The sequence below is a fragment of the Dryas octopetala genome, chromosome 8, assembly GCF_963921425.1.
Source record: "Dryas octopetala chromosome 8, drDryOcto1.1, whole genome shotgun sequence".
NCBI classification, from domain to species: domain Eukaryota; kingdom Viridiplantae; phylum Streptophyta; class Magnoliopsida; order Rosales; family Rosaceae; genus Dryas; species Dryas octopetala.
The window spans coordinates 4,903,539-4,917,876 of record NC_141373.1 but is presented as its reverse complement, the minus strand read 5'-3'; the positions used below and the strand labels follow the sequence as shown (position 1 = coordinate 4,917,876).

Sequence of the window (14,338 nt, the reverse complement as noted above, 5' to 3'; positions counted from 1 at the left end):
AGTCGGTGACTGGTGACAGACCCCATCATCCCATTTTTCTTTGTTCCGCGTTATCACCAATTGCCCGTCTCTTCCCACAATATCACACATAGTCAAACAACAATACAAAATTACAAACCCACATAAAAAAAGTCCAAGCTTTTTCAGCACATGCTGCCCTGTACTCCACACACACCTCTCTCTACTCTATACTCTCTACTCTATATATAGTTATTTACCCCCTTGGCTTTCTCTTTCATTTCTCATAACTTTCTCAATTCTGATCAGCAAAATGGCTTTGTTTATCTGCTTTCTCTTCTTTCTGATCTCCTCTACAACTGCTTGTGATCGTTGTGTGCAACAAACCAAGGCAGCATATTTCTCTAAATCCTCTGCTCTTTCTTGTAAGATCACCAATCCTTAGTTCTCTTCTCAATTTCTTTAGTACCCTTTTGTTAGTTTGTCTTTTTGATTAAGACCCAGTTGGTGATTTTGTGAATTATGAAGTGGGTTAATCTTGTTTTGTGGATATACTGCAGCTGGGGCTTGTGGGTATGGTTCCTTCGCATTAGGACTTAGTGGTGGACACCTTGCAGCTGGTGTGCCTTCTCTTTACAAAGATGGAGCTGGTTGTGGTGCATGCTTCCGGGTACTCAAATTTTCTTCTTTTCTTGGCTGCAATTTCTTCTTTTCTTGGCTGAAAATTTCTATGTCATACATTGTATTGATTTAGAGTGTATTGGCAGATAAGATGCAAGAACACAACTCTATGTACAAAAGAAGGGACCAGAGTGATTTTAAGTGATCTCAGTCACAGTAATCAAACAGATTTTGTTATCAGCAGCAGAGCTTTCATGGCTATGGCTCACAAGGGTATGGGCCAAGACATTTTGAAACATGGGATTGTGGACGTGGAGCATAAGCGGTAAGAACTAAGAAGCATATCTAAGAGTTTTAATTTGAAACTTCATTAATTCTTTGCTGAATTTAGAGACTTCCTTGATTAATTAATCACAACTCCTAGGCCAAAATGAGAGTCCAAAAGTAGATCAAATTGGAACTTTCAGAAATTCATAAAGGTTTTGTTGTACCTACCACATAAAAAAATCATTGAGTTGTGGACCATCCTTGAAATAATAGGTCCTCCAGACAAAAAGCTAGTCACATTAATGCTACCAACGGTCTAAAATGTACCCAAAAAAATCATATTATTTCAGTACTGATTTTTTTTCTTTTTTTAATCTTTTGGGTTGTATGGAACAGGGTACCATGTGAATACAAGAACCTAAACTTAGCCTTGCGTGTGGAAGAATCAAGCAAAAAGCCACATTACTTGGCAATCAAAATTCTATACCAAGGTGGTCAGACAGAAATAGTAGGCATTGATGTTGCTCAGGTTAGCTAAAATGATCACATTTGTTAATGAATCCACCTTCTATTTGACTTCATTGTAAGCATACTTATTAACAATGTGTCTGTTTTTGCAATTGATCGTTGTTAGGTTGGTTCTTCAAATTGGAGTTTCATGACTCGAAATTATGGGGCAGTCTGGGACACAAGTAGGGTTCCGGCCGGTGCCTTGCAGTTCCGGTTCGTGGTGACTGCCGGGTACGATGGGAAGTGGGTTTGGGCACAGAATGTGCTTCCTGCTAACTGGAAGCCTGGGATGGTATATGACACAAAGGTTCAAATCAGTGATATTGCACAAGAGGGTTGCTCTCCTTGTGATGATGGGAGCTGGTAATGAGCCAAGGATGGTGTCACTGCTTGTCTGAATACACATAGGATTCAACATACACTAAAATCAGTTCACTTGTAACTTTAAACATTAGGAAATTGGTGCACGAATTGGAAAAGATGTGTTTATGTTTTGAGAGTCAGTTTTTTGACTTTGTTACTTGGAGAACTTTTCACTTGTAATGTAACATGTAAATAAAGTTGATAAGCTCTTACAATCCTCAGTTGTGAGCAATCTTTAATTGATGATTCAGTTGAGGTTGGTACCTCAGTCTGTTCTAGTTTAGTTTTTCTTTTTCTCTTTCGGGCACAAATGTACCCCAGAAAAAGAAAAAAAAAAAGTTTCATAAGGTTTTACAGTTGGGCCTCATTGGGGTATGCTTTTGTAGTTTACTTACAGTGGGCCTAAATTTCATAATTTACAAAGAGGCCTTCTCTTAAAGATTATCAATTGGATCCATATGCTTCTAAATGCACCTAAAAATAGGATCTGTAAGGTCCTTTTATTTTGGGCCTTCATAAGTTTGTCCAAAATAAGATGGCCGTCAGAAGGGTCATCTTCAAATGTGTGTCAAGGTTAGATGAACCAAGATGCAATGTGGATTGGGCCTAAAGTTACTGTGCCATCTCCTCCATCTTAATAAATGTGAATGGTGTTTTATTTGGGACAAATCCATCTTGATAAATATTCTCCAAAATATTACCTGGAAAAATATTTTTATTAATTTAATGGTGTTTTGTTTGTGCGTAAGAAAAATATCTTCTTTAATGGCCAAAAAAAAGAAATATATATTCTTTAATTATTTATATAATGTAGTCCAACAAACGTTGAAAGTTCAATTTGTCCAGAAAGTCTTCTTTTCTTTCAACATTTTGGGGTAAAACAAACTCAGCCTCAGTGTTCAGAAATAGCAATTTACAGTGATAAGCACATGGTTCTCAGTGAATCAGACAAAAGTAAGTAGGTCAATAATTAGTGTGTGTTAAGCCATCACTGTTTTAGAGTGTGAGTGTGTCAAATTTTCATAGGGTTTGGTTTTGGGTTTGTACATGGCACAAAACATACCTAAAATTAATAGTTAGAATTAGAAATGAAAGAGACATGAAAACTGTGCATATGACACTTCTAAGCTAACATGGATGGAAGTGGCCCAAGTGGGGTTGAAAGTTAAAGTTAGGTAGGGAAGGATAATTGGGTATCACTAATTATCTTCTCTTTAAGCAGAAGTAGGTAGCCAAATCGATATTTGTGGCATCTTTGAACCAGTCAAGTTAGGGCATTGACCCTAGTCAACATGCCAATTCCTCCACTTCTACATATCCAATTTTATCATACTTTGATAATACTGTCCTCTTGAGGGAAAAAAAAAATTAAAAAAAAACTTCCTATAGTAAAGTCGAACAAAACACGCCCTTAAAACCCTCGGGTTAAAAGGGCCTCCATCAACTATGGGTGGGTAGCAAACCCATATTGAATCTTGTGTTAATATACGACCATACAACAAAATAAGAAGCACATTAATTAGCACATATTTGCTCCACGTGTGCCCCCATTTTGGATCACAAATTAATTTCTAATTCTTCATGGCAATAAAGAGGGGGTAATGTATTTGTGCAAAAGCTAGCCATCTTTTCAAGTTGATGTGGGCAACTTGGAAAAGTTGGGTACGTAAATGTGATAAAGACCACTACTACTCTACCGTATCATTCTAATTTCTAAACCATCCGTCTCTTTGACTGTGTCTCATTCAATAAAGTGCCCATCTTTCCAGGAACATACAGAGAATAGTTGGTTCATGTCCAAAAAGAGAGGTAATTTGATAGAGGGCAACAGAAAATTGTTGAATTTCAATGTGACTTCAGCTATCATATGGGACACTGCACTCCATGAATAAGACCCCAAACCAAACATTGTAAAGTGCAAACATCACCCCCCACAAACTTGGAATGTATATGAAATTCAGTTTGGACTTTGAATTGGTATACAAAGCATCCCAAGATTGTAGCTTGTTGTTGATGTACTCTTTCTTTCTTTCTTTCTTTTTTTTTTTCTCCCTTATAGCTTGGGTAGTGCTGTCGTACAACTATTTTGAATCTTTTTTTTTTTGTTCAACTATTTTGAATCTTTGATATACTACCCACTCATTAGTTAAATAGACCAAATAATGTGAATTCTACGTATTAAAAAACATTTAAATAAATTTGATCCATGTAATTTACAAATGATTATACATATTTAGAATTTATTATAAATATAATGTTTGACAATTATTGTCATTTTCTTTTTTAATAGCTAATTCTTCCCGTAATAAATTAAAACGTATCAAATTGTGATTGATTTATAAGGAGAAATATCATTTTATATATAAAATGTCAAACATTATTCTTATTTTAATATCTTATATTCGTTGAGAAACTGCCAAAACGGATCTCGTAATCTAACATGCTAGCATGTTTGAGTTGATAAAGAATTAGAAAGTTGTACAATACCGGCCTATATTAATATCAACATGGTTTTAGTATTATGAATTTTTCCTACTTATAAAACTATTAGAATTCATGTCCTCCTATTAATTAATTGGTACACTAAAGTAGTAAACTGATGCTAAACTTGTACAAGAAGAAAAAGTGAGGCTTTACATCGACTCCATCTCGAGTAAGAATTAATTAACTGGATAATATAATGAAAGTACTAGCTGCTACTGCATGCCACATCAAGTAAATTAGAGTTGTAATGAAATTACACAGTTGGCTTTAGAACATCAAACATTCCTTCACAGAATCACAGGCAGTGAGAAAGTAGAGATATGAATATATGATGATGGGGTTTGGGCCCTTTGGGCACATTGCACAACAAGCTCAACCTGCACACACTGCACCCTTTATACCTTGGAATGAAAATAAATAGAGGTATTACTTATTACTACAAGTTAATCAGGCAGAGGACGTAAACGATATATAGAAGGTGATATTGGTGTAGCCAAGCCAGCTAGGATTGGCGGTGATGACTAATGAGGGGGTTTATTGCATTTTGCATGAACAGCTTTTAAGCTCAGTTTCCCAGCAAAGCTAGCAATCAGCATTGATTGATAAAGTAAGTTGTTCTTGAAAAGCACAAACCTTTATGGACGATTTAACGCCTGATATTGCTCTCTGCATGCTCTGCTCTCCAATCTGATCGAGCTTGGCCCCTATGCCTACCTCTCTATCTACTCTCTACCACAAGTACTCTACCTACCTACCTACCTACACCACAACCTGCAGACGCAGATGGGTCATAGGTATTTAATCCTCTACTACTTCTTTGTCTTTTCTTTTTTCTTTTTTCTTATTCAGTACGGAATTCCAATTGTAAATTTACAACAAAACTATTCACACTCACAAACCTTTGCATCTTATACAATAATACAACCATCCTTTAACAGTGAAAATCATACTATATATAATACAACATTATAGTATTATAGGTATTCATTTAACGATCACACATGCATGTGTGACATACATGTCCATCACATTTAGCATTTTAAGCTAATCATATTATAAATAAAATTAATTAGACATACTTAATCGTCAATAATTTCGATTCATTATGTCATATTATTTAATAACAGAACATTTCATCAAATAGAATTAATCAATTGTAGCACATTATAAATCTTTTTGAGGTGGAATTTATCTGGATTCACTTATATATTAACATATGAACAATGTGATCTCATAGATGTGATGAATAGAGAGAGAACAAAATAGTACTACTCGTGCAATTAACAAAACCCACATTGTAAGCTACAATGTAGAGTGCTACAATGAAGCCTGCCTCATTATTGCAATCATGGACATCCATTCTGTTTTCATGATAAATGAGCTCAACTACTTCAATTCAGTTTTTGTGTATGAAGGTCAAGGTCGGATTAATTTGATTGGGGTGCATTAATTGGTTTAATGATGAAGAAAAATGCTTGACAATCAACTATTACTATAGCAGTACGTTACTATATCTAAATTCACTTCTTTCACATCAAATGGAGCATGTATCCTCAATTAACCCTTATGAGTAAGGGCATCTATGATCATCACACCAAAAAGGCATGGATGATCTAAATTTATTTATGAAGCTTTGTTTGTGTGATAGAACAATTTTTATTTATTCAATTGAATTCACTCTAAACTTCATTTATTTCAACAAATAAGATAGTGATAGACATAATAATTAACATCTATAGTCACTAGAAATTCACAAGCACAAAAATGCTTTTAACTCAGGTAACCGAAAAGAACAAAACGCCAAGATTGAAGAAGAACAAGTTCCAAGCTCAATAGCTAGGTAGCAACTGAAAACTGAAAGAGAGAATATTAAAGGCAAAGCAAGCCAAGCATTAAATTCAACAGCCAAAGAGGGTACGTTTGATTGATATATATGGGGGAGTGGGCATTGATGCTGCAGAATTTAAATCATTGCGCCGCACTGCCTTGGCCAATTGGCGAATGGTACCATATATCCCCATGCCATCCCTTTCGCACTGCAAAGCCCATAAACAACTACAACTTCGAAAGCATACATTGCATTCATTTACAAGCCATCTTCAATTCACTGTGCTCTCGTCATTTGATTGTGCCATTGCCTCTATTGAGTCTTCACCCTTCTTCATTCTTCAGCCTTTCACAGTTTCACTACACCCCCCAACATGCTTTTAACTCTGTGTGATCCCAACAACACACTCTATTTCCTACAGTGGCAACCATACTAGGTGTAACTTGAGTCTTGACCGTAAATTAATTTATTATATACTATAATATGAGTAGATAACAAGTTTATAAATTTAGGATTTAGAGTTTTAGATTTTACTGACCGTACACGTCTTATAATTTTAATAAATTAGTCTACTGTCTTGTGATATTACAGGTCTAAAGTCAATTAATCTTATATATGGAATATGCATGATTCTATTAGAAAAAAGTGATTATTAGAGAATTGGCATAATCCCATTATTAGAAAAATACGAATTATACCACATACGCTAATGTCGATAATTTTAGGTAAATAGTTAATAACCCGCAAGTTAAATTGAAGAGAAAATATAACATATATGATGTGTGTCGTTAAGAAAATGTACGCCATGAGACTCTTCTACCAGACTTCTGTATATGTTTTTGTTCAAATTCATGCTACCCATTATACCAATTGCTAGCTACACAAGATGGACTTTGGTGCATGCATGCAATGCCCTGTAAAAATGCAGAGTGGTGCATCTAATTGGAACGTGCTTGTTTATATATATATATATATATATATATGCACAGTAGTACTCAGCAGTGTGACCAGTGCCCAGTACTGAGATCAATTGATCGATCATCAGACCCTACAAAATCCTTTCACTCATACAGGGATTCACCCAATTATATAATGACTTTGGCTTGGCTTGCCGTGTGCATTCTTCTCTTCTCGAATTGGAGGCCACTTCCTAAAGAAAATTGATATATATTGCCCCATTGCAATTTAGTACTTTTGGTCAATAATTGCATAATTACTATCCTAGTCCAACACGAAAGTATATAAATAACTTGTTTATTTGATTTCAAGAGTCATAAAAAGGAATATATAATTTCAATTTAATATTGGAAAGTGGGATATGAGTGGAGCAAAAATGTGAATTATGCATGGTTTTTGGTAAGTAATGAATTATGCATGTTAGTAATAATGCTAATGCTAGTCATTAACTTACTTTAAGTCTTGTGTGGCAGATAAACTATTTGTTTACTTTCATGAAAGAAATGTGGTTACGTATATCACTTGAACTTTTTTAATGCCACAATATATATAATATGATATGGGGCTAGCTAGCTGGAGACATTGGAGTTAGTGTGTCAACATAGAAAAATGGGTCTCCTAATTGAATGTTATCTTGTATTTTCTGAGTGATGTGAGCAAATTAATACCTCAATTTTAAGAATGCATTCTCATGTTTGGATAAATTAGTTTAGTTTTGGGTTCTCCATGAGTTGTAGAAACTTTTAAAATAAATATTTTGCTTACCCAATCAAAAGAGGTAAATTTCTTAAATCCTTTTTCTAGTTTTGATTTGTAAAAATTATAGCCTTATGAGTTGTAATTCTATTATGTTTTACCGATCGAGCTTATGCTCATTTCACTCAATTGGATATTCCAGTATTAACACTTTATTATTTAAGGATGTAAAATCACTTTTTATAATTTAAAGTTTAAAATTTAGCATACACGAGTTAAATAACAAAAGTGATAAACACCGTTAACACAATTTCAAAGCGACCTTAAACATGAGAAATTTAATTATGAGTAACACCATGTAAATAGCTTGATCAATGAGATTTGTGAATTTGATCTCGTTTAAATGTTCACTATAATCTCATATGTGTATGTAATTTTAAAAATCAAAGATTTCTTGATGAAAATATCTTCATTAACTCAGTATTTTCTAATACCCATTAGTAGGCCATTACCCAATTCCACTAAATATTCTTAACGAATTAGATCATTAAAACCCAACTCCACTTAAAACATAAATACATCCTAAAACCATTATTTAATAGCTCCCCAATCCCCATTGCTTTCTTAAGCCACTGGCCTACCCCCTCTAAACTGAACAATCCCAATTGCCAAGCCAAAGAAAATATTTTAGTGTTATTAATCTTGATTTGATGCAGAGAGGCTCAGCATGTGTAACACCCACCATGTTATGATTGCGTGCATTAAAAACGATACACAGGAGAAGAGATGATTTTTCTTGCCTATTGGGTGCTTGAATTACGAGCAGAGACACGAAACCACCAAGATTCTGCGATGAATGCGTGACACGTGTACGCGTTGGTTAAGTAAAGGTCCGAATGGTGGCACAGACTTCCTTCTGTCTCTCTTTTGCTTTGCCCTTTTGTCTTACTTCGTCCTCTATCCACTCACACAACAGAACGTACACAGTATTCCCTTCTCTCTCTCCCTCTCTGTTTTTTCTTTTTAATTTTTTTAATTTTTGAATGTAATTTTCTTTGGGGTAGGGTCCTACCCTTATAGTCCTCCAGTCATAATTGTGTAGAGTCTATATCTCTCTCTCTCTATATATAGTGGCTGTTCCATCCCACTTGGTACTCTTTCGTCCTCCATATTATGAGTCATTTTAGCCAGATTCTAAAAGCAACAAAACCCAGTGAGAAATTGGAAAATCTAAAGGGAATGGACATGGAAACCAAGGATGTGAGATCAAGATTCAAGAGGGTTTGTGTGTTTTGTGGCAGCAGTACTGGGAAGAGGAACTGCTACAAAGATGCTGCTATTGAATTAGCCCAAGAGCTGGTACTTGGTTTTTCACTTCATGGGTCCTCCAATTTTTTGTTCTTTTTTGTTTGTGGTCTATTTGTTTGTTTGTTTGCTTGGTCTGAGCTTTGGGTTGTGTGAATGAAGGTTTCAAGGAGGCTGGACCTTGTGTATGGAGGTGGGAGCATTGGGCTAATGGGTTTGGTTTCACAGGCTGTTCATCATGGTGGAGGGAATGTTCTTGGGTACAATCATTATCAGCTTTTCACTTTTCTTGGGTTTCTCATGTTTTTTGTGTTCAATTTCTTTTTTCAATATCTTGTTCAATGTTGTTTTTTTCTTGGTTTTTGGTTCACATTGTACAGGATCATCCCCAGGACTCTAATGTGTAAAGAGGTACTCCATATTTAATCCCATTCGGGTTTTCTTCCTTTTTTCTTTGTGCAATTTTCTTTTTGTAGTACTGGTTCAAAGTCAAGACCTTTTGCTTCAAATATGGTGACTCTCCAAATGATGCATGTGGTATGTTGAGTAACAGATAACAGGTGAAACAGTTGGGGAGGTAAGGCCAGTAGCCGACATGCACCAAAGGAAGGCAGAAATGGCCCGCCATTCTGATTGTTTCATAGCCCTACCAGGTCCCATCTCTCTCTCTCTCTCTCTCTCTCTCTCTCTCTCTCTCTCTCTCTCTCTCTATTAATAAAGTAAAGCCTTTTAATTAAGTTAATCTATATGGGTTTTCACTTTCAGGTGGGTATGGGACTTTGGAAGAGTTGCTGGAAGTGATCACTTGGGCACAACTTGGCATCCATGACAAACCTGTAAGTGAGAGAGCATATAATACTGAAAATGCCCACCAGCAGAACAGTGATAAGAATAAAAAAAAAGTCTTGTCCTTGAAGTTTGTAACTTTATGCCTAAAAATTTTGCAGGTGGGTTTGCTCAATGTTGATGGCTACTACAACTACCTCCTTACTTTTATTGACAAAGCCGTGGATGATGGCTTTATCAAGCCTTCCCAGCGCCACATCATTGTCTCTGCCCCCAATGCCAAAGAACTTGTTCAAAAACTTGAGGTGTGTGTGTGTGTGTGTGTGACTTCAATTTTTCCATTTATGTCATGGTTTCTGTGATTTTGAAGCCCAAAAATGGAAAAAGGAACTGTTGGGGGATTGTAGTGTTTCATTTTCTTTTGCATTTGTTTTATTGTAAATGATGGCACTTTTGTTTTTTGGGGTTAGGAGTACGTGCCTGTGCATGATGGAGCCATAGCCAAAGCAAGGTGGGAGGTTGAGCAACAACAGCAGCAGCAGCAGCAAAAACAGGTGGGGTTCAATGCTGCTACTTTGCAGACTGAGATCGCTTTGTAAAGAGTAGACAAATGAAAAAAGGATGAAAGTTAGGGAAAAAGGTGGTTTAGGCTCTTTGCTTTTGCTCTGATTTTGGTCATAATAGACCAGCAATACCATAATGGTATGGCAAGGTTTGATTGACCAGGAGATAAAAAAGGAAAAACACCGACTGGTCCAATCTTTTTTGTATGCTTAAGTTTATTAAAAAGAAGGGCCTCTCTATCTCTCTCTATCTATCTATTTATCTTTTTAAGTCTATAAGTATTAAGCTTTTGTATTTTGTTATCTCTGGAATTATGTACAAAGATTATATAGAAAGAACAAGAAGCAAGATCCAAAAAATAGCAGCAGCAGTAGCAGCTTTATTCTCTCTATTTCATTGCTCTAGGGCATGCATGCCATTACTGTTGGTGTTATAATTTCTCTTTACCTTTTTTTTTGCTCTGCCAGTTTTAAGGTACTGTGTGTGGTGAGGGTGTGATGATTTTAAAATTTTGCATCATTTTGGGACCTTGAGTTGGATGAGGCCCACATGTGTTGGAGATATGGACCCCTTTTTGCCAACCTTGTGTTTAGTTGGGTTGGGTTGGGTTGGGTTTTGATGAGTGACCAGTCTGTTGTACTCTACAGCTTTTTTATTTTTTGTTGTTTTACTTTTCACATGATACTTTTTTGAAATTTTGCCTTTTGTTTTTGCTAAAAAGAAAAAAAGGTTGTTTCTTTTGATAGAGAGAAAACAAAAGGTTGTTTTTGCTATGTAACAAAAGTTGGTCAACATATTTTCTTTTCAATTTTTGCTCTCATTTACTTTTCTTTTTACTTAAATATTATTCTAGGAATTATCATAAGCTTTTTAGAATCATAGACTTGTGACATCATAGGTGTGTGATTGTGCGGATGCTGTTGGATTTATTGATTGCCTGATGCAATCAACAACAGTCAACAAATCTAAGTATCTAGCATCAGCAAGGCATTTGATGTAAGCTTACTTGTCCTTAAGCAAGGCTTATATTTGTACCCAATTAACTTAATATTAGTCCATGCAAACATGTGAGAACCAGACATTACTAATTTGCTATTATTACTGAAAATAAATTACATACCTCAAAAGAAAAAATAAAAAAAAACAATCTGGAGAAAAAAGAATAAAAAAAATTAGGAAAATACATTTTTTTTTTTCCATCACCATCATATATTCAGCTACTCTAAAACTATCATCCCTAAATGGCTCTTTGCATATCATAATAACCAACAGAAGGAGCTGCAACATTCGATATAATGCAAAGCAAAAATTTATCATACAAAAAGTAGGAAGGCAAATCCAACCCTTCAATGCTCTCAAGGCTCGGAAACATTTTGTAGTCGAGCACTTGTATCACTTGAGCTTGAACCAGGTGCTTGTGCCAATGCATGAGCAGACTACCAAGAATCTAATTGCATTTGATAGCTTTGATGCCCTTCATTGATGTCACAAACGATGGGCCTTGAGCTCTTTCTTCTGATTATATGGATGTCATCACCAATGTGAGGAAGCTCAGTAGTATGGTGGGTGTTCTTATCACACTATCTGAGACATCTGAAGTACTCACAAATTGGTAGAGATCTCATGTCCCTAAATCTTCGTCCCTTCATGTCCCCTCTCACATATTTAAAAATATATATTTTTTTAAAGTAAAACAAGAATTACGAAAAGGCCCTCAAAATATGTGAGAGGGGACAGAGTGGGATATGAGATTTGGGGACAGGAGATCTCTACCCCAAATGCCTCTTTGTTTATGGCAGTAGTGTAACTTCATCATAGTTCAGGCAATCACCAATTCATTATACTTATGGCAAGTAGCAGTGCGAAATCCTTCAGAATGAACTATATTTACATAATATACTCACATAACAACATACAAATATGCTTGCACTTTCATGATAGGAAAATAGAAGAAAGAATATGTAAGAACACTATGCACTTACCCTTATATATATTGTTGTCTCAAACATCAGGTATTGCTGTTGGGCAATTTCAAACTGGATCCATTCCAAGTTCACTGGGCATCTTCTTTAATTAGTGAAAGCAGTATAACATTGCCTCAGCATGTTAAACTATTCTGGCATTATTCCCCCACTTACTTCTACCTAGTTTTCATGTAGGACTCAATAAGCATACATGTCATGCCTGCATTTTAAATGTTTTGCTCCTAACATCCTATTTCCTTTCTTAACTTACACAACCATAGCATATGTAGCATATATAAAAACTGTTCCTAATTCCACCGCTCCAATTTGCAGAAGACAGTAAAGCTTCGTCATAGCTTATGGTTGGTGGCACACCAATTTCTATCTGCATTGAAATATGACAATTCAATGCATCAATCATACAACAAAGGATCCAAAAAATATCCCTACATCAAGAAAATTACCAAATCAAGATCTACATCAACAGTGCACTTTTACTCAGGATATAGCTAACTATGGTCCATTCTCAGATTAGTTACAGCATGCATAAAGTTAAAATAACAGGATGTACCCAGATTGAAAAACAACAAAAACAACAAGATCAAGTCTCAAAAACTCTACTTGGAACCAATTAACATCGAAACTCCCTAATATGACGTGTACCCAGATGAAAGTTATTCTTTTTTTAAAAGCCAAGTTACTGTGCCACATCAGTGTCATGTAAGTAGTTAACGGACCTTCTAACGGTCAGAGTAACGGAGGTACTCAGTTAACAAAAAATTAAAGTTGATATACCCGAATAAAAGTTTTTGAACTAGAGGTATTAAGTTGAAAAGTGGTGTACAATTGAAGTATATAATTGTAATTAACCCATAATTTTTCGTGAAAGTGAGCCTTCATCTAACAAAAAAAATGAGTCTTTTCACGAGAAAAATTGCCCCTTTCTTTGGGGAGGAAAAGAAAAAGAACTCATTTTAATTACAATATGACTATTCCCAAATTCTTTATGCAGAACGTTGGTTTTTTAACTAAAAAACAGGCGTGGCTCTTTTTATGATTTTTTATTTAATTTTTGACGGGGTTTACCATTTTAGAGTATATAGTTCTATATTTTTGGGTATAAAATCATTATTCGAAGAAGAACGGAAACTCAAAATCATGAGAGTTAAATTGATAAATGAGTCTTAATTAACGATTTAAATAAAGAACATATATCTTGCAGAGAAAAAATCCTATGACTATTACATAAAATTACTTCACGAAAAAAAAAAAAAAATCTTGACAAAAAGAAAAAACTATTTGATTGTCACGACAAACACTTGTTGGATATGGCGAGCGTGATCATCCTCTCACGAAGTGGGAGTAGAAATTCACTCTTGCGAATTCTGTTTCATTCTTATGAGAGGTGGTCCTACTATGACCGTTCCACTGAAAAAAATCTCTAATCTTAAAGTGCTAAATTGCAAATTTGTCACTTTTTACCATGTTAGTGCCTTAGTGGTCATCGTGACCATCGAAGTAAAAAAGAAATTATATGAGAGATGTTTTCGAAATTATAGATAGTGTTTTGAGCAAAATTTATATTCTCAAATTTTGATAATGGGTGTGAAGAAAAGTTCTTTGCTAGTATTTGTGTGTGTTCATCAATTTAGTGGATGAAAACATAGTTGTTCAATTCTTGAAATATCAATTAGGCTCCTTGACCTTTATTGGGCTTAGTTTCTTTGGGCTTTCAGTTCCCATATTACCCAAAAAAAAAAACACTAACAAATTGAATAATTTCAAACAGGTTTATGTTACTAACACTCACTCCTTAAAAAATATAAGATCTTAAAGATAAACTTTGAATATGTTTAATCATAATTTGAACCCAAATAGTTTTCTTGATCTTAGTTCATTCGATGCTTAGGCTGTTTAATAAAAGCTTAAGAAAGAAAATAAAAGCTTAGGATAATGTGATAATTAATGGCCTTACAAGGGGGGCCGGGGACACATCTGCTCTACAGAGCAGAGATAAGGAGCAATTGATATGGCG

At 35.1% G+C, this 14,338-nt stretch overlaps 2 protein-coding genes across 3 annotated transcripts; both read left to right on the top strand.

Annotated features, from left to right (window-relative positions):
- The first annotated feature begins 258 nt into the window (after window positions 1–258).
- LOC147276324 (expansin-like A2) lies at window positions 259–1,982 on the top strand. The gene is made up of 5 exons (XM_086254165.1): window positions 259–383; window positions 519–628; window positions 726–904; window positions 1,243–1,375; window positions 1,481–1,982. Exons 1-5 carry the CDS (start codon window positions 272–274, stop codon window positions 1,721–1,723), a joined length of 777 nt encoding a protein of 258 aa, XP_086110291.1. The 5' UTR covers window positions 259–271; the 3' UTR covers window positions 1,724–1,982.
- A 6,804-nt stretch (window positions 1,983–8,786) lies between these two features.
- LOC147276323 (cytokinin riboside 5'-monophosphate phosphoribohydrolase LOG5-like) lies at window positions 8,787–10,578 on the top strand. 2 transcript variants are annotated; one of them, XM_086252882.1, is made up of 7 exons: window positions 8,804–9,043; window positions 9,152–9,249; window positions 9,370–9,400; window positions 9,543–9,642; window positions 9,755–9,825; window positions 9,937–10,080; window positions 10,246–10,578. In XM_086252882.1, exons 1-7 carry the CDS (start codon window positions 8,858–8,860, stop codon window positions 10,372–10,374), a joined length of 759 nt encoding a protein of 252 aa, XP_086109008.1. In that variant the 5' UTR covers window positions 8,804–8,857; the 3' UTR covers window positions 10,375–10,578. The 2 variants fall into 2 exon arrangements, with proteins under 2 accessions (XP_086109007.1, XP_086109008.1); XM_086252881.1 differs by having other exon boundaries at window positions 8,787–9,043; window positions 9,152–9,400.
- Window positions 10,579–14,338: the final 3,760 nt, after the last annotated feature.